This window comes from Candoia aspera, chromosome 2, assembly GCF_035149785.1.
Source record: "Candoia aspera isolate rCanAsp1 chromosome 2, rCanAsp1.hap2, whole genome shotgun sequence".
Taxonomy (NCBI): Eukaryota; Metazoa; Chordata; class Lepidosauria; order Squamata; family Boidae; genus Candoia; species Candoia aspera.
In genome coordinates, this window is record NC_086154.1 from 189,080,706 (window position 1) to 189,107,191 (window position 26,486).

The 26,486-nt window shown below is 38.2% G+C and overlaps 1 protein-coding gene across 1 annotated transcript in view; it reads left to right on the plus strand.

Annotated features, from left to right (window-relative positions):
• The window catches only part of MPDZ (multiple PDZ domain crumbs cell polarity complex component), a 93,686-nt gene extending 75,990 nt beyond the window's left edge, over positions 1–17,696 (plus strand). The window contains exons 37-48 of the mRNA XM_063295060.1: positions 232–377; positions 1,065–1,148; positions 1,295–1,488; positions 2,362–2,509; positions 3,870–3,956; positions 4,699–4,795; positions 7,215–7,258; positions 10,759–10,881; positions 11,936–12,040; positions 13,599–13,711; positions 14,190–14,313; positions 15,992–17,696. Coding sequence (XP_063151130.1) covers positions 232–377; positions 1,065–1,148; positions 1,295–1,488; positions 2,362–2,509; positions 3,870–3,956; positions 4,699–4,795; positions 7,215–7,258; positions 10,759–10,881; positions 11,936–12,040; positions 13,599–13,711; positions 14,190–14,313; positions 15,992–16,138 — 1,412 coding nt within the window. The 3' untranslated portion in view covers positions 16,139–17,696. The remainder of the gene's footprint in view (positions 1–231; positions 378–1,064; positions 1,149–1,294; positions 1,489–2,361; positions 2,510–3,869; positions 3,957–4,698; positions 4,796–7,214; positions 7,259–10,758; positions 10,882–11,935; positions 12,041–13,598; positions 13,712–14,189; positions 14,314–15,991) is intronic.
• Positions 17,697–26,486: the final 8,790 nt, after the last annotated feature.

The window sequence follows — 26,486 nt, forward strand, 5'->3', positions numbered from 1 at the left end:
AGTATTCATTTATAATCAAAACTTTATTAAGGAAGTGTATACCTTAATGTCTTTGATGTACTGATGTATCCTAATTCCACAGAAGGACAAACTTCTGTGGACCTAATAAATCCCGAGCTACGTGGGTAACTGCTCTCTACTTCATGGGTTGCAAAGTGATACAACAATAAACAAGGTATCCTAAATCACAGATTATAACTAGTTCTTCTAATTTGTTTTTTTTTTTTTTAGATGCAAGCAGGTCTTCAACTCCAGCTATATTAGCTTCTGATCCAGCCACTTGTCCAATCATCCCAGGTTATGAAACAACAATCAGTATCTCCAAGGGACGTACTGGTCTTGGGCTGAGCATTGTGGGAGGAGCTGACACATTGCTGGTGGGTAAAAATTGTTTTTTGTAATCTCTATACAATCACAGGCTAAAACTTCTAACATAAAAAATATGTCCCATTGAATGTAATGGCACTTACTCTCAGGTATGTGGATGTAGGATTGCACTGTGAGACATGTATAAAATGACTTGAATAAATTAACTTAAATACCAGTTATATTTTTGGAAGTCAATTTAAATCCATAACTGCATAAGGCACTAATACCTAAAAAAATGGTAAACCTATGTTATATTTCATTCCTAGTTATATTAAATAATATTTGTATGTTTTTGAATTTGTAAGTTACTGAGGTTTTTTGAAATGTTGGTTGTCTACTTTTTATCATTTTTTAACAAGTAGTTTCTTGTTACAGTTTCTTCTTCTTGTGTATAATTGTTTCTGTAGTGTTATATAAAATGTCTATTCTGATTTGTAGTGTTCATTAAAAAGTACATAATTAAGATCTAATTTCTCCTTTTTTTCTTATTCTTAATGCATTTCAATCTTTAGTTTCTAATAATACACTGTTGCATCAGAAACCTATTTAAAATACATTTGCATTGAGGTTTCTGAATCTAAATGTATTTCTTTGTCTATTTTCCTACATTCAAAATCTTTCCTTTACATTAGGATAGTTGCAATACATGGTTAAGGTGTCTAACAGATCAGTGATATAATCCTTTAAATCTACAGGGAGCAATTATCATTCATGAAGTATACGAAGAAGGAGCAGCATCCAAAGATGGAAGGCTCTGGGCTGGTGATCAGATCTTAGAGGTATAATATTGAACGTTATACAACCTGCAGTATTCTTCTGTTTAAGAACTAGAAGTGATGAGGAGAAGAGGGCAGACGTGGAGATCTATATAGTTTTTGTAATAAGTTAGTGAAAGTATCCAGCTTTCATCATCTGTCAATTTCAGGTGAATGGTATTGACCTAAGGAATGCAACACATGATGAAGCTATAAATGTTCTCAGACAGACGCCACAGAAAGTCCGCCTGACTGTATACAGGGATGAAGCCCAGTATAAAGAAGAAGACATGTATGATGTACTCAGTATAGAGTTGCAAAAGAAGCCAGGCAAAGGACTTGGATTAAGCATTGTTGGGAAAAGGTAGGTACAGAAAGGGTCTTATGAAACTCCTATTGAATATAGTTTATTGCCAGAAACAAGGTTTCTAAGAAAAGGCAAAGTTAATTTGGTCCAAACATGACCAAAAAGTACAGAGTTGGGTTTTAATTTCAGCATACTCTTGACTTCCTGCTTAGCTATGCAGTAAGTCTGATTCAGTTATCCTCTGTACAAAAATAAAAACAATTTCCAGATCAACCCAATAAACAGCTTGTTAGGGGATTTATTTATTAGGAGTATGTAGAAACCAGAAAATGTGTGGTGTTTTGTGCATGAAACAGACACACTGTGGCTTAGAGGTTCAGCCAAACTGTTCTGGTTGGGTCATAGTCTAACAGAACTGATACCCAGAATATTTGGATTGTTCTAGGTTTTGTCCAAGAAAAAATGTTGAAGAATCTTATGGGTGAGTAAGGCAAGGCTGTTGTACCTTGTTCTTCTCTCCCCTCTTCCTCTGTATATCCTATGCACCAACCTGGCCTCCTTGTCTCCCCATCGCCGTGCTTGAATTCAGGCGTGGCATATCCTACAAGCCAATCCACCCTCTCTCCGATCTTCCCCAACTGGAAGATGAAATATTTATGAAATACGAAATATATAGATCTATCGGTAACAAATTTATAAAAACGTAATATTTTATAATATTTGATATAATTATAAGGCACTATAAATCTCTTGTGAATGTTTTAAGAATGATTAAAACAGTGAATTGGAGTGTATGTTTATACAGGAATATAGAGTTAAGAATTTACACAGTTCTGCACTGTTTATAAACCAACTCAGAAATATGACAGAGTTGTATAGAAGAGTCCAAATAAGTTACTAAATAAACACACATCAATATCGCATTTGCAGAAACGACACTGGTGTGTTTGTGTCAGACATTGTCAAAGGAGGTATAGCAGATCTGGATGGAAGGTTAATGCAAGGAGACCAAATATTAATGGTGAATGATGAAGATGTTCGAAATGCTAACCAGGAGACAGTGGCAGCTTTACTAAAGGTACCACTAGATCTTGAGATAAAATGATACTATGTTAATTCTGAATCTGATCCAGGCTCTCTTTGGTTAAAATCCCAACTGCTGCTCATCCTTGATTTGATTTGGGTAAAGGGTTGTATAATTTGTATAATATGATCAAATCAAATAAATGGATTGGGATACCAAAATCCTGCTAATGTATGTTAGGAGTATGTAGCCACTCCTTATTTAGTGACTACCTTGGTTAGCAATTATTCACAATTGTGACGGTAATAAATGGTAATAAAAATTTCATTTTCCTACCAATGTGCACAGTTACAACCAAATTTAATGCACTTGACAATAATGCATGCCAGAATGAGGGTAATGCTGGTATAGCTGCACAAGAGAACTTTATCTGAATGAGATGGCAGCAACCAGTGATCTTCGCAGACATTCTCTCTCTCTCTCTCTCTCTCTCTCTCTCTGTCATGTGTTCACTTAGCAACCATTTCGCTCAACGACCTGGTTGCTGGAACAGTCACTAAACACTAAACTCAGTCACTAAACGAGTGGGTTTATTTTTTGTTACCTTTTCATGAGTGACACTAATATTAGCATTTATGTTTCCCAATATAAATCATACGAAGGGGCCAAATTAAACAGTTTGTTTAGAAATCTCTCCTTTTAACCATCATTGCTGCACTCACCACATTTAGAACTGATACATTATATTTTGTTCAGATTTAACATTAAAATGTGCTACCACTTGAAAAAAAGCTACTATTTAAGGGAGCTCTTCTTCAGTTGAGAAGCCTGAGTGTTCAGTGATCAAAATGAACAGTAAGTCAGGTGTTAGAGGTTAAAATTTAATTAACAGTGTTAAGGCAAGGTGTTAGAGCCACAATGGAGTTGTAGAAATTGATGCTGGATTTTAAAATTAGATTTTGAGCTGATTCCTTCCTTGATGGGCACTCAGTTTACTCTTAATGAATGTTGTTATTGCAGTGATTTTTTAACGTGTCTAGTTAAATGGTTTGTCAAGAATATATCCCATTTCAATACTGCATAAGATAGAAGTGAATTTTGTTATAACTATTGCTGAAACAATGATGTCCCAATAGTTAGCTGATTTGTGAGCTTTTTATAATGATGTTTATTGACTGATCTTTAAACTGAGCCCTTAAACTCACGCAGCAGTGTGAAGCATGTGAAATATTTATGCCCATTTGGGATTTTAGGTTTGAGTCATTCAATCCCAATACTGATTGATCATATTGCTATTATACCAATTTTTCAGCTGACAATTGTATCAAATGGCTGTTGTCTTCTTTCAACTAAGAATTGACTTTATTGATCCTGGGTCAAGACAATTGTCTAACAAATAATATCTGCTTTCTAGTGCTCATTAGGTGTTGTAAAACTAGAAGTTGGAAGAATAAAGGCCAGCCCATTTCATTCAGAGAGGAGAATGTCTCAGAGCAGCCAGGTTTGTAACTATTTGCACTGACTTCATTTGGAAAAAAAATCAAGCCTGTTACTACATTATAAAAGAAAGTAAACAAGGAAAATTTGATTTTGCTCTGGCATGATTTTTCTGTAGAATATTATCAGAGATAACAAAACCCACAACTGAATTCCATAATTGGTTGAACTAGCTCATGTTAAATGATTTAGATCTTTAAAAGTGATATTTAGGACTCCAGATCACAAATTGTAAAGGTCAAAATATATCTACCACCACACTGAATATCAAGTTGACATTTATTTTTTTGATTTTTGAGGGCACAGTAAATGTTATTCTGCTGACCATCCCTTTTACTATCAGTGCTGCACTGGTATAGGGGTATAGTGGATGGAATTGTTCATTATCTTTCTAATGACTTTACAATACATCCTGTTAGGATAATTGCTTACCAGCTCTGTTCTGTAACAGAAAGAATGCACTGTCACACAGGACCAGGAATGCTTCTTCAACACACTTCCCTGTACTGCTGCCCAGTATTTAAGCCAGTCCAAACAATTTTCCAAATCCCATTGTTATAACTGAATATATTGTAGCCTGTATTATTTTGAGATCCAGATTTTTTACCTTTGCTAGAAACCATGCACTGGATCCAAACTGATAGACATATTTCAAGGAAAATTATGCTGTGTTACTGAAATATTAGATAATATTGGTTCAGAAAGAAAGCAGGGATTCCAGAATAATTTTGATGTAATTCTCTAAGGTCAGTGAAGGAAGTGGCAGCCTGTCATCATTCAGTTTCCCAGGTTGTGGATCCAACCCGCCTGAAAGTTATGAAAGCACTCTGAAGAAGAATTGTTGTAAGTTTCAGTAGTTATTTATTTTATTTTATTATTTTCCTGTGCTATGGAATAAATGATGTTCTGACAGATAAGTGATGGCACACACCATAGGATTGAGTTTGATGTGACAACATTTGAACAGCTTTAATTTACAATGGCAGTTGGGACTGGAATTTCCATTGATAAGTGATGCGGTCATAAAGTGTAACATCACGTGACTGCATTGCTTAGTGATGGCAGTACGTGCAGTTCCCATTGCTGTCATTAAGCAAGCACCTCCTTGCAACTTTCTGCCAGCTCCAACAACCAAAGTCAGTGGGGAAGCTAGCAGGAAGTTGCAAGTCCCAAGCAGCTCGCAAGCAGGCCAGCAGGCAGGCAAGTGGCTAATGGAAAAAGCCACGGAGTTTCAGAAAAACATCTATTTCTGTTTAATTGACTATTCTAAAGCCTTTGACTGTGTAGACCATAACAAATTGTGGCAAGTTCTTAGTGGTATGGGGATACCAAGTCATCTTGTCTGCCTCCTGAAGAATCTGTATAACGACCAAGTAGCAACAGTAAGAACAGACCACGGAACAACGGACTGGTTTAAGATTGGGAAAGGAGTACAGCAGGGCTGTATCCTCTCACCCTACCTATTCAACTTGTACGCAGAACACATCATGCAACATGCTGGGCTTGAGGAATCCAAGGCTGGAGTTAAAATTGCTGGAAGAAACATTAACAATCTCCAATATGCAGATGATACCACTTTGATGGCTGAAAGCGAAGAGGAACTGAGGAGCCTTATGATGAAGGTGAAAGAAGAAAGTACAAAAGCTGGCTTGCAGATAAACCTCAAAAAAACCAAGATTATGGCAACCAGCTTGATTGATAACTGGCAAATAGAGGGAGAAAATGTAGAAGCAGTGAAAGACTTTGTATTTCTAGGTGCGAAGATTACTGCAGATGCTGACTGCAGTCAGGAAATCAGAAGACGCTTAATCCTTGGGAGAAGAGCAATGACAAATCTCGATAAAATAGTTAAGAGCAGAGACATCACACTGACAACAAAGGCCCGCATAGTTAAAGCAATGGTGTTCCCTGTAGTAACATATGGCTGCGAGAGCTGGACCATAAGGAAGGCTGAGAGAAGGAAGATAGATGCTTTTGAACTGTAGTGTTGGAGGAAAATTCTGAGAGTGCCTTGGACCGCAAGAAGATCAAACCAGTCCATCTTCCAGGAAATAAAGCCAGACTGCTCACTTGAGGGAATGATATTAAAGGCAAAACTGAAATACTTTGGCCACATAATGAGAAGACAGGACAGCCTGGAGAAGATGTTGATGCTAGGGAGAGTGGAAGGCAAAAGGAAGAGGGGCCGACCAAGGGCAAGATGGATGGATGATATTCTAGAGGTGATGGATTTGTCCCTGGGGGAGCTGGGGGTGTTGACGACTGACAGGAAGCTGTGGTGTGGGCTGGTCCATGAAGTCACGAAGAGTCGGAAGCGACTAAACGAATAAACAACAGCTGGGTGGGGGACTCTGCAACCGTTGTAAGTGCGAGCTGGTTGCCAAACGCCTAGATCAGGATCACATGACCATGGGGTGCTGGGACGGCCAGAACTTTGAGGACTGGTTGTAACCACCACTTGTTCAACGCTGTTGTAACTTTGAATGGTCGCTGAATGGGTGGTTGTTGTAAGCCCCTATTAAGGGATGGATTCCCAATTAAACATCACTGGCAGGGGACTGTAGACGCTCCTTAAACAATCCATTAAAGGAAAGCTCATCATTTTCCTAAGGGATTTGATTCCACCACCAAACTGCTCTTACATTAAAAAAATATCTCTTTCTTTAATGTAAGATTTGCTGGAATCTGCATTCTTTTAATGAAAGACTATTATTTTACACCTTTTTTTAATGTGCCACCTCTGCAGAAATTTAGATACTTGATGAGGTTTATAAACAAAAATTAAAGTTCTTTTTGCTGCTTTGGGGGAAAAACATGCTGCAAAGAAAACTGAATTAAAAATAAAAATTTGGAAGATTTCCTGTTGTGTGGTTTGAAGTACTCAAGAATAAATGTAAAGCAGGTTTTGTTAAGGCCATGTTGCAAGATAAATATAAATTTGTTTATTACAGGAGTGCTGGTTCTTCAAATTGTGCTTCCAACTTTGAAGATTTTTGCCCCAAATAGCTCAAAATCCATTATTCATTCTTGCATTAATAGAACTCATAATAGATGTCAACATCATGTTATAATTATTAACACAGCAAAAAAAATAGTGCCATCCTAAAAGCTTTTTTCTATGTCTAATCTGGAAACAGTAGCTATCTATTGCTGAGAATATTTTTTTTAATCTCTTCTAAAAACAATGTATTCTTTTAAAGTGCATGAAAATTCAGCAATTTGAAACAGAAAATCACAACTATAGCTTTTGTGTTTTTAATAGTGGCGTCTGAAATACAAGGATTAAGAACAGTTGAAATAAAAAAGGTAAGTAGGTTCCAGCATATTTAATAAAAGAAGAAAGAATTGGATAGAAATATGCTGAACAAGATATTTGGTAAAAAAATAGATTAGAATGTATTAGTAATTTAAAAAAAACTTTTGAATTTATATAGAACAACCTCACCTTTTTTATCCAATGGGTTAAGATTTAAAAATCACTTTTCTAACTATTTTTGGTGATTGTTCCCTTACAGTAATTAAGAACTGCATAAAATTTGTTCCAAAATGTTTTTTATCCTTCAGAGTTAGGATGATTGCTTTATCTGTTTATTTTATTTTTTAAAAAGACCCAGCATTAATAATATGAATGTTTATAGACATCTGCAGGGGGAGGTTTTTTTAACATAATAATTTTAAAAAACCAGAGAGTTTCCTGGTCCATGCCATATTACAAGCTGCCTGATTCAGTTTGGTAGAAGTTTCAGAGCCTGTTCACCACATGGGCAGGGCAGGCCTGCTGTTCAGGAAACAGATGCCCACAGCTCCCTTGGGGATGCAGAATGATTTGCATGACAGTCCATTTGGATGGTGTTTGCTCATAAACTTCAGATCATTTCGAAACATATTACAGTAAGAATATGGCAGCAAAGTCAGAGTAAAAGCAGTAATAAAAATCTGGGTAGTTTTGTAAAGCAAGTCTTTAAGATGTGCAGAACGTCAAAGGGGATCAAATTAGACAAGCTGCGCTTCCCCCTTTCTGCCATAGAAACTTTTACCAAAAACTTGGATTCTATCCAGCTGCTCTGGAGAGGGCAGCAAGAAGCAGCTGCTCATGCCATCTGGGCCTCTAGATGTTGATGTTTACATCCTTGTGCTCCTAGTCATGTTTCCTATTGCAGCAAGGGGGCAAGAAGTAGAAACATTTTGCTCTTGTCTGCAGCAGCAAACTAGCTTTGATGAAAACAGGCTGCTAGAGTGATTAGTTTTAAAGATAACATTGAACAGCAAGGTTCACAAATAGTTGTGTCCACTTTAATCAAACCCAGTGATTGACCACTTTTTTACATCGAAAACTGAGCAAGAATGATGAGTTAGTAGTGCTGTCTGCTGTAGCTTTGGCTAGAATTTGAGCTACTTTTGAATGATTATGTGCCATCAAGTCAGTGTTGACTCCTAGAGACCAGATAGATAGATATTCTCCATGACGATCTGTCCTTAACATGGCCCTTCAGGTCTTCCAACAGTGCACCCATCACCACTGTAACTGAGTTCATCCACCTTGCTGCTGGTCGTCCTCTTCTTCACTTGCCTTCCATGTAACTTTTTAGTTAAGTATTCATTAATGTATATTGTGTTATCCATGTAGATAGCACATAAGAGCTGCATAAAACAGTACAATTCCTTTCTTTCGGAGAGCTCCCACTTCAGTGGGGATGAGGGGAAGAATATGGGGTAGTGATGCTATATGCAATTACATTTATGAAGCCAGCAACAGTGAGATTTGATGATTTGGAGGGGTGGAGGGACTGTTTCCCTTACTTTAGAAGATTTAGACCTGGACCTTGACAGCTGCTCTTTCAGAAGTATCACTGTTCAGGCTGAGGCTTATGTAAGGATGGAGGCTATCAGCCCAGCCTTAAACCAGGCAGGTGCTGGCAGGAGCAGCCCACTTTCCAAGTAAATAAATACATGGCTAGCCTGTTTGCTCCCACTTATGAAACTCCTCCCTGTCAAAACATCTTAATGGTTCCTGTGATTGTTGTGGTGGCAAGAGCCAGTCTAAAATCCACCCAGGCATGCCAGTCCTATGGCTGCTGTGTCGGGTGACTTCTTGGAATTACTGGGAGTTCGCTGGGAGGAGGTGATGCCCTCCCTGTTCCTCCCGGTGAGCAGACGCTCCCCCAAGTTCCAGGTCTGGGCAGGGCTGAGCCTTAAGCATCAACATTGAAACAGAGATTCTAGTGAGTCACCTACTCAAAACCTTTCCCTAAAAGGGAAGGACCTGTATAAAAAGCATTCCCTGGAAATGCCCACTCAACCTAACTTAAATCCACCAAGAATTGCACAAAACAACCTGTCTTTTTAACTCAAGTTCACTGATACGCAGTGGATAGAAAACGGTTGCTCTTTTTTAAACATAATAAATAGAGAATAGCAGATGATCATTTTCCTCATTTTTGCACCTGGTATTTAGTACTGTTTCAATATTACAACATTCAGAAAGTTTGATACATAATTTACTTTAATACTAATTACAATTTTCACTGCTGCTATGTTTTTAATATTTCTGAAATTGTTTTAGGTACTATTTTTTAAAAAAAACTAGAAGTAGCTTTCAAAGCTACTGTTTATCTAACAAACCTTCTATTTCAGGTTCTGCAAGACCAAACTTAAGTCAGAGTTGTGGGCAAAAAAGTACACTAGAGGGAGCATGACTTTATACGATTGTAGCACTTCCCTAAATTCCCTAATGAAAAGATATATTTCAGGCAATAGTGGCATTTATACATCTACATTTTATTTCTGAGATACAAAGGATATCAGCAATAAAAGAGTAATCGGACTAAAAGCTACTATCTCCTGCAATCAGCCAAGATGTTGGGCATTTTTTTTAAATCAACCAAGAAAGTGAATATATTTTGCATTAATGTTTCTATGTAGTTCTCAAAATGCAACATTCACAAGTCTCTTCCATTTACAGACATAAAAAGTTGGGCCATTTGTTCAAATAGTTATCATAACTTCCCCATTTTGAAGTGCTATTTAGATCAGTTAAAACTTCCCATAGTCAGCAACCAGTATGGAGTTGAGAAAAGGAGTTTTCTTATCTGTTTCCTTTTCAATCACATAGAATATCTAAGATGTAAATTTTATACTGGGTCTCCTGGTCAATATGTGGTAAACAAAATAAGTTTAATAGAAATGAAGCAACAAAAGAATAAGCACGGATAGCATCCTTCTAGCCTCTCAATGCTCTCTGGAAGAACTCTTGATTGCTTCTGAAGGCAATCAAAGAGGAGCCTTAATCTGATTTCTAAGGGGAGGCTGCTTCTGAAAACAAGTGTAATAAATTCAGAACACGATGATCCTCAGAGGCAACCCCATGCCAAGTGCATTGACCTCCAGGTGGGTAGTGATGAGGGCATGAGTTAATGTGGCAAGCAGGTAGGCATCCTCTCTGCTCCAGATAGGGATGTAGCTGGCACAAAGCTGGGTAAAAGCCCTTCTGGCCACGGCCTCCACCTGTCCTTCTAGCAATAACCATGGGTTCGTTTTGATTTGTCAGGTAAATCAGCCACGAGTTTTGAAAAGGTGCTTAAAGATAAGGTCAGAGTTCCTGCTTAGTCTTCATGCACTACAAGAGAATGTACTGAGCATAAAATCTCATACTCTGACCCTTGAAAGTAGGCTACAGTATTAACATCTAGAATTTAATTTGTCTTCTACATTAAGCCAAAGTCAGCTAATTTGCCATGATTAGAACCTGCCTCTACCAACAGAACAAAGCAAGCTTTCTTTATAGTTGTTTGTGTTTATTCTAACAGGGCCCTTCAGATTCCTTGGGAGTTAGTATTGCAGGAGGAGTAGGAAGCCCCCTTGGTGATGTTCCCATTTTTATAGCCATGATGCATCCAAATGGAGTTGCAGCACAAACTCAGAAACTGAGGGTAAGACGAAAGTAGAAAATGTTACAATAGACTGTTCTTGCTTCAACTAACTTGATCCAATGTGCTGGTTTTTAATTGCGTGTTAATCAGATAAGATGATGGTAGGTAACCTATGGTTTGTTGGCTGCTGGTAGCCTCTAGCCCCTGTGTAATGGCTTCCAAATCACCTCCAGTCATATTATTGAAGTTCAGCACAACTGCCAATTTTGAGTAGCACAATGGTATTATTGTTTGTTTGGTTTGATGGTTAAAAGATGCAAAATGGGGGTTGTAAAGGGTCACTGTTGTGAGATGGGCAGCCATATAAATCATTTGTATAAAATAAAGGAAGCTCAAAATACCTATCTGTATTTTAATCCCCCCCAAACCGAAAACAGCTGAAAGCGTTCCAGTATGTGCTTTTGTGATATCACTACCATGTCACCAGTTCTTCAGAGGCTGAGAAGCTTTTTTCAAAAGAGCAAAACATGACCTTCAGTTGCATGAAGGTTGACCATACCTGATGTAAGTAAAGGTCATCTTTGCAGAGGAGAATGTCATCTTAGGTACAAGGTGCTTCACCAGAAAGTAAGGTGAATAAGGTGCTTCACCAGTAACATGGCTAATGGGGAAAGTTCCAGTGAAAACTGCAGAAATGGAAGTAACTCTTCAATTGATCCAAAGAAAAGAGCATTGTTTTTGTTTCTCCACTGCTGCATTGCCAGTGGTAATCTAGTTTACTTATCACACTAAGCCAGAGTGCCGTATGGTTTATATCACAAGGCCCGAACCCAACCAATTATGAGTTATTCACCACAACTAAACAAACCACAATTTGGTATATTCAGGGTCCACCTTTTAATTTTAGAAACATGAACATACTTCCTGTTACTGACATTGAGCAATGGCTTGGCAGTATACATTGTGACACCATAATGATTTTTGCCAGTCTGAGCAGCAGTCTTATGCTTGCAATGTAATGGGAAATAAAGTGTTAATTAATGGCTTTGAAATACTGAACTTGGTATGATAAATTATTCCCCCCACCCACTTGTATCCCACTTTCATTATCCAGGTTGGAGATAGGATTGTGAGCATTTGTGGAACATCCACTGAGGGCATGACTCATTCACAGGCTGTCAGTTTGCTAAAGAATGCTTTGGGCACCATTGAATTACAGGTAGGAATGTTATCTGCAATTTAACATGTAGGGAGTGGCGAATTTATCTTTCCGGTATTCATATTCTGTTTATATATTACGTTGGGTGTGTGGAATCATATGTCAGCCTCACTAGGTGGACCAGACCAGGAAATCAACTCCATAGGAAGGTTAAAACTACTTTTATTGAAATTGACTGTAATAACAGAATCTTGCAAGTCTGTGCTGTACCTCCTCCCCCTTCTTATACTCCAGTGCAGTGTTTCTCAACCTCAGCAACTTTAAGCTGTATGGACTTAAACTCCCAGAATTCCCAGACAGCATGGTTTGAAGTCTACCCAGCTTAAAGTTGCTGATTCACTGCTCCAGTGAATCATCTTCCTGAGCTGCTTCTGAAAGTCATCTCGTTGTTCTGGACTTAAAAAATTGCTTCAACCTCTTTTACCTAGGCAATAGTTCATACATATTTCCACCTAGGTCATCTTTACTCTCTCTATCACAATGCTTTATGGTACCTTTTAAAAACTAAACAAGAAGTTTGCAATCAATATGCCTTTTAAGGTAGATTTAGACTGTAAGTTGAAGTGGGAGGAAATTTGCAGCTGATCACATCATTGCACAGGTAAACTTGCTTTAAATAGGCAAGCATCTGTCCAACCCACTGCTGTGCAGGCTTCTGTTAGCTCATTTGTCTGTGTGATCAGCTGCAGTAAAAAATGTCCAAACACCTTTATTTGGAAACCAGGCATATGGCTAATGTTATCACACCAGCAGCCTGTACTGGGCATTTATATCATGAATCTTCTCAGGCATTCAGGATATCATTGCTATATTTAGGTGTTTAAAAATGGGTATAAGCAGGAACATGTTTCTTTAGGGCTTAAGTTCTGTTTGCAACTAGATGTAATAATAGTGGCTGACTATATGCCATGTGTGTTTATGGAGGCCTAGGGATACATAATTGAGAAATGAGCTTGCTATGGAACCCAGTTCACCCCATTCTGATCAAATATTCTTTTTTTACAAAATTATTGGTTCTGTAGCCAGAAGGACTGAGCAGAACACTAGCTGAATGACCCTTGTAACATGCACAAAGCAATTATTGCCTGGACCTATGTTCCAGCCAAAAAGAGAGAGAGAGAGAAAGAAAAAGGAAGAGAAACTGAACAGATGTTAAAATCAGACAAGCTTGCAATACATAGCAATAAAACACAATGGCTCAGTTTAAATTTGAGGACAGGATAAATATGAAGTGGAAATGAATGAGTGAACTAAGTGGCTGGCTATGTATGTTATTTGAGAAATGAAGACAAGGAAAAGCTAAACACATATAGGAGCAGAAAAAAACTAAACAAAACATTGGATTGTTTTTTTGTAGATATGGTTATGCCTCCTAATAGGGCATGTAGGAATCCTTCACAAAGTTTGGTGGTAACTGTTGAGTATAGTTCTATGCCTGAAAAACATTTTAAAGAATATAAAAAATCCAAAGCAATTTTTGTTTTTGTTTGTTCTATAGGGCTGTATCCATCTTTCATATAATAATCTGTATATTCATTTGTTTAACATTAACTTGCAGGTTGTAGCTGGTGGAGATGTCAGTGTCATAACTAGCCAACAGCAGGATCCACCAACACCTAGTTTTTCACTTGGAGGTCTAACATCAAGCAGCATCTTTCAAGATGATTTGGGGTGAGTGTTTCAACTTAATATGGTTAATATGGATTTCTTCAAACTTGACTACTATAAAAACTTACTTAAATTCAGTATGAGTCCTACTTAAAATTGGCAATGGCTCAATGCAAGCTTGAGTGTCAACATTTTATTGCTATTCTGCTATAATTAGGGAAGTTGTTTGAGGCTTCATTATCTCTGTGAACATGACAAAAATATGCCATTGAAAGGGTTTACTACAGAACACAGGTAGTAAATAATAGTGGAGGAGAAGGAAAAGAGGAGGAGGAGGAGGATTGTCAGCCCAAATCAGTCCACTGCAAGATGGAGGCTCTTCATTAAAGGTTATTGACTGGTGCAGATATATAGTTCTAGAAATATATGATATTATATTTATTTTGCTGTATACATGTATATATCGGACAATCAAGCATGTTTAAAGGAGCTGTTGTTCAAATCAGCAGAACAGTGAAACAATTTTTTGTGTGTGTTATAGGCCCCCGCAGTACAAAACCATCACGCTGGACCGAGGACCTGATGGCTTGGGCTTTAGTATTGTAGGTGGATATGGAAGTCCTCATGGAGATCTACCCATTTATGTTAAGACAGTATTTGCAAAAGTAAGAGCTGATACCAAATTCATTTACTAACTAGAATCTGTGTTTCAAGCCAGACATACTGTACCTTTTTTATTTTGACATTGTCCTTTCTGTCTTCTCTGAAAGATTATGTGCCATTGAGTCTGTGTCGATCTGTGTCCACACAGATAGGATAATCTAAAATGATCACTAAAAGACAGCAGTAGGCAAACCAATGCCTTTAAGTAGTACTTCTGTCTAGGACTGGTGTGATCAGTGGCAAAGTATTTTGCAATCCAAATCATCTAGAACAGTAGTTTTCAGCCTTTTTCATCTCACAGCACACGTTTTACAGGCAGGACTTCTGGGTTGCAAATCGGAAATCCTGTGACATCACAGGTTGCTGGGCCTCAAGAGGAGAAACAGAGGCAGCCCACCTCTGGTGATGTCATGGGAGGTGGAGTTCTGGCTGATGCAGCACACCTGCAGACCTTTTGCAGGGCACCAATGTGCCATAGCACACCAGTTGAAAACCGCTGATCTAGAAAGTATGAGATGGCTCACATCTAGCTCTTATCTTGCCCTTAGTGTCCTGATATCTTTGTCCTACATACCTTGTATTATATGTGCAGGCTGAGTTGAATGCCTGATGGGGAATAAAAAGAAAAAACAAAGTTTGATAATGATTCCTATTTTGTAGGGTTTTATTTCACAATCTGTAGTTCTTTTTAAAATAGAGCACTGTTATCTCTGTAAATCCCATGCTCCTAATATTTGTATGCTCCGTTGCTAGTCCCAGCTCCTGCCAACCTAGCAGTTCGAAAACATGCAAATGTGAATAGATTAATAGGTACCGCTTGGGCGGGCAGGTAACGGCGTTCCGTTTAGTCATGCCGGCCACATGACCACGGAAGTGTCTACGGACAAATGCCGGCTCTTCGGCTTTGAAACGGAGATGAGCACCGCCCCCTAGAGTCGGACACGTCTGGGCTTAATGTCAAGGGAAACCTTTACCTTTACCTAAGCCTTCTTTCATTTTGTGTATCCTGGAATCTTTCTGTGAATGCACATCCATGTGCTAAACTAGTACTACAAAAAATATCCAAGGAATGTATTTTTCACCGGAATGCATTATAAAGACAATCCTTTGGCAAATAGTGACGGAATGTTAAAGAGAATGCCGCATGAAACCATTAGGTTGTGCAAATGGTTTCAAATTACCCAAAAGGAAAGGGAGAGACCCAAGACCAAGCGCTGCAGAGACATTGCATACATTCCCCTTGGTGATGATCGATTTTTTCAACTGTAAGTAGTGGCTTTGACTTTTTGTCATGCAGAATTTGTCTCAAAGCCCATGAGTAAAAAGATTTGCATTAAAATAATTGTAGGAAAACGTCCTATCATTCTCTTTGTCATGATTCACTGTTTAATGCAAGAGGACTGTAATGAGATATTTGAGGTGAACAAGATCACAAGTTGTAAGATTAGAATGCTGGGCATTTAAAACCATAATTTCTGATTTCTTCTTCAGACAAAAACAGCCCATTGTTAAGAAGCCCTTTGTATGAAAGTTCCCATGGTGTATAAATTATATTGGCTTGGGTCACCCCAAATGTAAAGCCCAAACCAAAAGAAAATGCATTATGGTATAGTCTGTTGCCTCAGCTAGGACACCCTGTATGTATCCTGTAAAATAATGCCTGTTTTTTAATCATTGCAGGGGGCAGCAGCAGAAGATGGGCGCCTTAAAAGAGGGGATCAGATCATTGCAGTCAACGGGCAGAGCTTGGAAGGGGTCACCCACGAAGAAGCCGTAGCTCTTCTAAAAAGAACAAAAGGAACTGTTACCTTGACTGTCCTCTCTTAAGCCATGTCCCCAAAAGGACAGGGGAGTTAGTTTGTTTGCTTCCAGGGTGAAAAATAATGAATGTTCTTATTTTTATACATGGTAGATATACTGTGGAATTACAGAGGTTGGCTTCTGTAGGGTAAGGGATTGACAAGAAAACTTGAAAGTGGCAGTAATAAAATCAGAGTAGGGAAACATGGAACGGAAAGGGAAAAATACATGTTTTGTTAACCTAGAGGCGCATGGTGTGTGATTGTTGAAGGATTTATCATGCGGGATTCCAAGGCTCTGTAATCTCTGGAAGAGCAAAAATTTGGCTATCAGTTGGCCAGTGTTAACTTAAAGCTTTCAAACATATAAATTCATTTGTCTGATTAAATTTTATTAATATCCCTGTGCCCAACATGAGATCTGAGACAAACTATTTTCTGGAATAATAGTACTTAAGAAAAACACTTTTTCAAAGAAATAAGGAAGCTTCCTGATCCAACATAAAACTATTAAACTGAATTGGTCTTCTTGTTTTTTTCTTAAATAGTAGGGAAATTTCATCAGGAAACAAGAAATGTGTGTTAGTAATGCCTAACTCTTGCCAGAATTCAATATACCACCTCTTCTTTCTTTGTGGGATCATCAGCAATGATGAGCAAACCTTTCACAGTCAAGAGCATAGAATGACCTTTCATCACTGCAACGTATCTCATTTTAATGAATGACCTAAGAATTACTGATGAAAATATTGATCCCAAATTCTGGCTTCTAAAAATACATTTAACATTTACTATTTTCCTGCAGTTAAGCTCTCTAGAGATGGGTAATCCTCCACCCTCAGCCATGGGGAACTTGTTTCCTGTCTTGTCCCAAAGCCTATGAGTTTGGCTCTAAAGATGTAGGCCAGGGTTCTGGGGGCTGCAGGCAGACTCCAGTGACTTTCTTGTGATCGTCTTGAACCCATAAGATCACAATGCTGAATTTTAGTAGTAAATTCCAGTAGCATGATTTTTGTGGTTTTTTTTAAAAATAAGCAATAAAAGAGGTGTTGATGTCCTCTGATTGGCTTAACATTTGCTTTACCATACACACATGCGCGCACGTTGGTCTCCTTAAGATGCCAAAGCAAGAAGTCCCAATGTTCTGTCACTCTTTTCAGTGACACCACTGCTCAAAGTTTGCAAGATTTGGAAGCCTAGCAAACCAGCAGCCCCCCTCCCCACAAGTTAAAGCAAGAGAATGCCACCCCCCCATGTTTACCTTGCTCACTTCTCTTTTTTCCTAATGACATCCACTGATTTCATGTTAACGGTATTTAAGGTAATGCGGTTAAAGCAGAGTATTAGATCATCGTTGGGTTTCTCCCAGCCTTCTAATCTTACAAGTAATCCTTGTTTAGTGACTGCCTTGTTTAGTGACTGCAGTTAGGACGATGATGAAAAAGTAACTTTAGGACCAATCCTCACATTTATGACCTTTGCAGGTCTGTAAAGCAAAGGAAAGCTGAAGTAAGATTGTAAGCACAGTCAGTTTCACTTAGTGAATGCCTCATTTAATGACCAAGTTGCTGGTCCCCGTTGTGGTTGCTAAAACGAGGACCACCTGTATTATGATAGTTTGTAAATTCTGCAGTAGTTCAGCAGGATTTTAAAAAATGTAATTCAAATAAAATAGAACTACTGCCACTAGTTAGGAATAGGAGAACCCAGAGAGCCATCCAGGATATATTTTTTTTTAGAGAATTTGATTGGCTAAGGTCTGTCTGTGCCTGCTGCTTTTATGTGCTAATTCCTGAAATTCTGGAAAATACTGTTCTTCATTACTGCTCCATTACATGCTTTTTTAGAATTTATATGGCAATGAATACCTCATTAAAAGACATACTAACGTTAATCAGGACAATGTATCAGAATGTCCCTTTCCCCAATTATTGTCCCAAGTTAGCATTTTGGGCTGTAAGTGTATTTATATTTAACATTTTTATTTTGGTTGTGTTCATTTTAAGTTAACCTACCAAGGGAATCCACATCCCTGGGATCTGCATGTTAGAAATACCCAAAGACTACCACTGGGATGTTAAAGGAAAATGAAGAAAAATGTCAATTTACAAGAGGATGGTAGAATTATAGAATGTAAGGATTGGATGGGAGATTAGAGATCATCTAGTCCAACTCCCTGGCCAGTACAGGATCTGCTACTTATACTTAGTGTGATAACTCATTCAGAAATATCAAATGAGTGCTGAGAGAGGAGCCCAATTCTAACCATATTTTTTCTTTTTACAAGTCCTAAATGAAACAGACTTTGGTTACTCTATTGTGTTCAAGTGACCTGAAATAGTTACATTACAACTTATATTTGGAGTATGTTTGTACTGTTGTTCTCTGGTTCTTGTAAAGGTCGGTAGACAATCTGAAGGGAAATCACCCAACAAATGTTTGAGCAGGGTTTTTTCCCCAAAGCCAAAAAAAAAAGACGACAGCATTCAAGTGAGGCTACAAATAATGCCAATCCACATAAAAAGGATAGCATTTTGCAGAGTACTTAATTCCTTTGAACAGGAATTCTTGATATCGTTAGTCACATTTAGATATATTGGCTTATGGAGGAAAAGCATCCATCAAGTACAACTACTGGAAGCAATCAGTGTTGGATTATTGTCTTGTGTACATTAATGTCTTGTCTACATTAACAGTGTAGAGCGTGTGATACTTCATATGTGCAACTACTTAAAACATTCTCTATATTTGTAACAGATGTAGTGTATAGATATTTTATTATTTTTTGAAATTTTTCTCTGAATGCAGTATTAGCTTAATAAATGTGAAGTTATTTGTGGTAAACAAATAAAGATTGATGTATCCATGTTTTTTTAGGACTACATTTTTCCATCTGTTAGTCGGGCATGATTTCATTTCATTATTAGATTTATACCCCACCACCTTTTCACCATAACCAGCCTGTGAGGTTCAGCCAAGACTGAGCTTTCATGGCTGAGGGTGGAGGAGAACCTCCAAGTCCAGTGCCTTTACAACGCCACACTGGCATTTTGAACAAACTCTGTTTCCTAAGAACTAAGTCCAAAACATTTGATCTTATCTGTCCAAGTTTCCTCCAAGACATGTGGATATCATCATGATTAACATAACTGAAAATAAAGCCAATGCTATGAATGACTTCCCTAGCACTTCAGCCTTTTTATCCTCAAAATCTATGTTCCATACCAGAGAGAGCTGTAGAAAAAAAACAATTCACACCACAAATATCTGATGGGAGATTGCATTAAAATAAAGAACAAATGCTGTATCCACAAGTCACTAAAGGCTGATTCTCATGTGGCGGCCCTGCAATTGGAGGCCCCTAAAAGAAACATTGAAAAATTGACAACTGCATGATTTGAGATCTGCTTCCCAAATAAGTAGCCTTCATGACAAGATCTCCATGCTGGCAATGGTAGGTGTAGAGAGGGAAAAGACGGTTAATGTGACTATTTTATTTTGCTTTTATGCCTCCCGTTCCCAAAAAAGCTCAAGGCAGCAAACAATATTTTGTTTTTTGTCTCTCTTCTTGCTGGTGTTAATTGTTAGCTTACCAGAGTCACTTGTTTGATATGGACAGCCATATAAATTGAACAGAATAAAAGTAAAACCACCACTCAAAACCTATTATATTATATTATATTATATTATATTATATTATATTATATTATATTATATTATATTATATATTATATTATATTATATTATATTATATTATTATATATTATATATTATATATTATATTATATATTATATTATATATTATATTATATATTATATATTATATTATATTATATTATATTATATTATATTATATTAACAAACTCAAACTCAAAAGAAGATAGGAATATTTCTGGGGAGGTCTTATGTAAATCAAACTTTCCAGGACTATTTAGTTACCCCTTTGAATGTGATTCTTGTTCTGGAAAAGGGAGGGAATATATTTCAGTATTGATTGGTGTGGGACCAGTTTTAATTTCAGAGACATCAAGAGGACCATGATTGTTGCATACAGTAAAAAACTTATCTCTACTTATTACTGTATGTTACTGTGCAGAGATGGAATTAGCCTCTCAGTTGTAGTTGTTTCATAGCTTTGCTGAGGCCTGGATGTCCTGAATTTGAGAGAAAATGCTGCTTTTTCCCATCCCTGCTAGAGCTATTAATAGAGACACTTAGAATATTTGGTAGTTAGTTTCTGCTGAGTGGGAAAGGCAAAAGCATAAAAGAGTCAGCTAAGATTCTTGAGATAAATTGGATTAAAATGGAATGAAAAATAAAATAAAAGCATGACAGAAGAAGATTGCTGCAGCTACATCATCATCGGGGAGGGGGGGGAATGACCCTCCAAAAGATAAAACCTGAAAATAACACATGCCATGCACCTGTAAATCCTGTCTTCAATTTCAATACACCATTTTCCTGTGCCAGGCAGAACAGGTAGGTTTTCATTATTTTCCTGAAACCCATGACGGACAAAGCTGGCCAGATCTCTGTCAAGAGGGGGTTCCAAAGAATTGGAATTATTCCATGTGGTGAGTGAGTTTCAGACATTATAGTCCCCTTTATGAATGTAAAACAGGAAGCTTTTCCACGGCGCTCATGCCTCTCTCGAACAGAATTTCCAAGGCCATTAATATTTTTAGTGATCTTTAAACATTTGAAACTGCTCCAAATCTCCTCTGAAACACCAAGCAAAAATACAAGCTGGCGTACTGATTTTATTTACAAGACATAGCCCACTAACTGCTAGGACACTAGTCAACCTTATTTATTGTATTCATCTGCCAGTGGGAAATCTGGGGAACTGCAGACTCTGGATGATGTAACTGCAGAAGCTGAGCCTTCATCAGATGCAAGCAATTAGAAAACAATTAGCAAGCAGTTAGGAAACTGGAGCATCTGGCACATGAACTGGCATTTAGAATCCACTGTGTTGGCAAAACAGGAATCTCAGAATTAGCCAGTTTGGACAATTAAATTACCAAATTTGTAGTGGGGAAGCTCTAAACATCAAGCACGTATACCAATTCTTCCACTGCTTAAAAGATACAACTTGAACATCCCCAAGTGGTTTCTAATTTTAAATCTATTTAAAAATAATCACAGCCAAAAGCTCTGCATGGTTCTGATCTGCAGTTTAGATTCTTTGCTTTTTAAGGGAAAGATCTCACCCACTTTTCTCAAAGCCATATCACAAACTCCAATTTGGCAAAATTTGACTATAATAGGAGCTGCTCTTCTGAGAATTCTCACACTAGTTGTAGTTCAATGTCTATTGTAATGATTGCCTATTCTGACATACTGTCTCACAAGGGGATTCTTTATGAAAACTGATTTATTGAAAGAATAGTATGCAAATACGAAGAAAGCTGAGAATGAGCAAAAGCGCGCCAAATACAAACTAAAAACCCTCGCTTCAAAACCAGCCCCGCCCTTCCTCCCTCCTAGCAACCACCCCCTCCCAGGTGTTAGCAACCGTTACCCACATCGGCCTGAGAAAGTAACCTTGAACAGAGTCAATAACCCAAACATACATTCCACAGTTGCAGTAAGAAGATTACAGCCTGGCACGGCTGGAAATTCCCAACCCGCAAACACGGGTTAGAAAAGTGACATGCGAAACGTTACGATGTATACAGAACATTGAAACGATGAACATGACATCTATCTTCAGTTGCACCTTCAAATAGGTGATTATAGTAACATCACTGTACATTTAGGGTACTTCCAGTGACTCTTACTATGCACACTCTGCTTTCATGGAATTCTATAGGCCATCCAAGCAAGATGCCGTTTTCCATTATAAACCTCTCATGCTTGCCATCTTTTTTTAACTCACTGAAAATTAATAAAAGGAAAGTCTGAATGGCTGCATTGTACAATGTCTTTTGATTGGTTGTTCTCAGTCCACCTGGAACTACATTCAGTCTTACGGTCAGCATCAGCATTTATTAACTAGGAGTCCAACTTATTAACTAAAGCAAACCTTAGTCTCAATCCAAATAGGGTGATCTGTACAGAAGAGGTTCTATTGTTTGCTGTGCAAAAATACTCCTTTTACTTCTTGTTTAAGCTACAGAACTGACAACATTTTCGCACGGTTAGTTAGGTGAAAGGAAGCAGTACAGATTTGCTAAATAGGCTTTAAGGGGAGGTTACACGGATATTGATTTATCAGTTTGATATAAAATAAGCATGCAGTGCTATAGGTCTACCAGTGCTGCTGAATCAGCACTTTCAAGAACGGCATTCAGACCTGAAAGAGCAATATCTTTGGCCATCTATATGAATGTATTCCATTATGATAGTATTATCAATGGACTTAATATTTCAGATTTTTTTTTTAAAAAACTGGACCATCCTTCACCTCTGCTGGCTAGCTAGTAATCAGCACAGGAGATACTTGGAAGTGAATAGACCTCAGGGTTGTGTAGCATGGTAGTTTTAAACATTAGATAGGAGGAACAAATCTTCTTCAATCATCAAAATTAGCATTCATGATGAGTAAAAATAGCAGGTTTTGCACAGAGCACATAAATGGGACGTACACATTCCACAATTTATATGCCAATCAGTGCTACAATCTGTAAAACAAAGTAAGGATTTTGTTGAATTCATTGGAACTTAACCTCTAAATAAAGATGCAGTTTATTTGTGAACACACCGATGAACACAAGATGGGCTTCTATTTTTTTTCCAGCACTGGAAATTGAAGGGAAGATGTTTGCTATAGAGGCCTGCACACACCACTCGTCTTTCTGCTGTTGATGTGTCAAACAATCTAAGTGTGCAGGGCTGAATGTGTAAACCCAGGATGGGTCACCTGCCATTTCTAGCAGGGAGCTTTACTTTGGGGATCTTCAGAGCCTTCTCTAACTCTAAAGCCAAATGTTGGTGGGATGATGGGCAAAATCATTAGTGCAGATTCTTGCATGCAGTATTTGTGTGTGAAATGACTAAACTAATATAGACCTGACGTATTTTTTGATACCAAACCCTCCAAAATGTCCCGCAAATCCCAAGCATTGCCCCATTAGTGTCCCCTCCCCTCTGCCAATGTAACTGTGGCCCTCATCTTGCAAGACTTGATTACCTCTCATGATGACCTAGAAGTCTCAAGCAAAAGAACTTACCCAAACTAAATTCAGTCCTTGACTTGGATTGAAAATAAATAGTTGATTTCCTTCCTGAATGTAGGGAATAGACATTGAAATCCACTGAAACCCCTTGGGGATTGAGAGTATGGCCATTATATCTGCACTGGGCTATAGGAAAGTGCTGAGACAGAACTTGGAAATCTTATTTACAAACCAAGGGGCATCAGGAGCTGTCAAAATAAGCCTGTGTGGATTTTAAGTCCCTTCTCTTGCTTCCAGCAATAAGCAGAGCTTGTAGCTCAATGATCATTGTTATCCAACAATCTCAGGATGTGTAGAACAAAATGAGTACCTTGCAGTTCTTGCAACCGGTAGTGGCCTGTAATTGATTTTTTTACTCTTTGTGATATGCCTATTAGCCTTTCCTCCTTCCTTTCGCTTACATGCATTTTGAGGCAGGCAGAATTCTTGATCTTCTACCAGGTGACAGGAGACAGATACGTAGTATACCTGGGGGATAAACAACTATTTTAAGAGTATGTTCAACAACAGGGAAGGAAAGCTTGGAATCAATTAATTGTATGTGTATTTTTTTTATACTGTCACTAGAGAGCAGTAGAGAACCAGACTGATTTTCTAATGCTTGTACTATTTTTTAAAAGAAAAAAAATCCATATACTGTACTTTGGCTTATGACATTGTTTATGTAACAAAGTTATAGAAAGCACAAAGTGGCATAAAGCTATTTTGCTCTATCCTGGTTCTTAAAACAGACAGTGAGTTCTAGCTCTTGTTTAAATGCTGGGAAAACTTGCCAACTTCTGGGGCTAAAAGATGAGAGAAGCTTTACGAGGCCCAAATTCTTCAGTAGCTTTGGATTACAGCTGGGAGATCTTAAATTTGAAAATATGAAAACATGATTTCTGTCCAAAACACTCTCCTGAACATTCCTCTGATCCAAAATATGTAGAAGTGAGAGCAAGGGCAGGCTGTTCCATAAGAGCCTGTAGGCTGGTCATCTGATATGAGGGACAGATCTCCTACAGGTTATCATCATCATCATCATCATCAAGAACACCATCATTCATTTCTCCATGATCCTCAGCAGACAGCAGCCCCTATCTGACCATGTTTACACTTGGAAGCTCAGGAGGGTAGTGCTTGGAATGGGAAACCAGGAAATCCCCATGCTGTAGACTAGATAAGGAAATGTTAAAAACATCCCTGGAAATGCAGTGAAAAACTTCTTGCCATACTGCTAGCCAGAAAACCGCAGAGTTATGTTTCTGAAGTCACCAGGTCTGTCTCGAGCACAACTCAAAGGAAATGTTACCTTTTTATTTCCAGGAACTCATGGCAGCATGTAGGAAATGCCCCCCTCCCCTTTGGCTTATGCTGTAACAGCACCTTGAGACTGTTGGACTGTGTGAGAGAGATTAGCCTCAAATTATCCAGGGAGCTTCATGATTGAGTGGAGACTCAATTTCCTCTGACCCAGTTCCACACCTTTACCCCTGTATTACATCGGCTCTCAGGTGTTGTGAACATCAGCATCCATCAGTCATAGCCAGCATAATGAATGGCGAGGCACGATGAGTCAAAGAATAGCTGGTTGGGCTACAGGTTGCCTATTTCTGTCCAAGTCATAAAATAGCATGGGAAAGAGTAAGAACAGAATAAACCATCCACTGTTTTTCCCACTGCTTTTGTCTCTGCTCTAGGTAAATCTTGAACAGAGGGGGAGTTCTGGGGATCAATGCTACTGGGAATACTGGTTTGGGAACTGGAGATGAAGGCACAGTTACTGCCTGGAATTGGTTCATCAAATATCCCACATATGATTTAAAAATGGAAGAATGTTGCAGTTCTTGCCAAAACAAACCTAAAGGGAGAGATAGCAACTTCATAATCTGCTGAAGACTGGATTATAGGTCACTTTGTTCCATATGTCTCATTGTAAAAGGTCAATAGCACTAATTTTGCTGTGACAATCATCATCATCATCATCACCATGATCATCATCAAAATATGTTGCCAAAGAGGAGGAGAAACACTTGGCTGTTTAGTCCCATGGTACAATCACATGCTAATGCTGGAAACCTTGGGCCAGAATGAAACAGACTTTGCCTTGAGGCTGTAAGATGATACACCTAGAAGACAATCAACCTGATCCTTACCAGACTTCAAAAGTTTGGCACATGAAAAACAGACAAGAATAGGCTTCTTTCACATCTAATATGGGGACTCATCCTGAGAGATTCTCCAAGATACCCCTACCCAACTGTGTACCTAATAGATGTTTTGGGCCTTCCCATGCCCAAATTCTTGGCAAGCACTGGTCTAGATGGAGAAATCTGAAAGGGTGCCAGGTTGGATAAGGTTGCTTTAAGCTATGCAGGTCTCAGGCCATTAAGGACTTTTCAAGACGATTCTAACACTTTGACTTGGTTCTGGAGGCCAACCATTAGCTTGTACAATTAGTCTAGTACAGATTTGTTTTTAATGTATTTTTTCCATTTGTAAAAAACATGTAAGACTACTAAGAACCACAGGATTAAAATTTAAAATATTATGAAGATGTACAAATGAAATGAGCATGTCCCAGTTAGGTTAAGGAATGTTATTTTAGGTAAGTTATTATCAGATTGCAGTTGTACAGGCCTGGAAAGGTGGGTTATGTTCCATTGAATATAGTGTGACCTGATTCTGAGATACCAAGCTGTAGCTAATATGTATCTGTATCTGTATGAACAGTTATATCATACAGATGCAACAGTAGCAGACCTGTTTAAAAAAGTCTTTTTTGGGGAGGGTAGAGCTTTTTAGTTGACAAGAAATACATTCTACAAAGTAGTCCTGGACAGAGTTTCGGTGTCCAACATATATATAACTGACTGCTTACAAATTTCGCTTCAGGATCCTAATTGGATCACTTTCTCCAGTTCTAAATCCTCTGTGTATTTTCTATAACGTGGGAGGAATATTACAGTGTTTACATGATAAAAAGGAGGTGCCCAGAACTAAGAACTGATAACCTACTTCTCCCTAGATCGAAGGAGGTTAATGATCTATCTTTCATTCCCTGCACTGTTGCCTTCCTCTGTAGCTGAGTGGGAAATGTGTACTGAGTAAACATCCAGTGATCACGCATGAATAATCAATAGTAAGCTATTCACAGCAAACTTGTTGTGTTCACTAGAATCAGAGTACAAGTTCAAACAAGATCAAGGCAAAAGG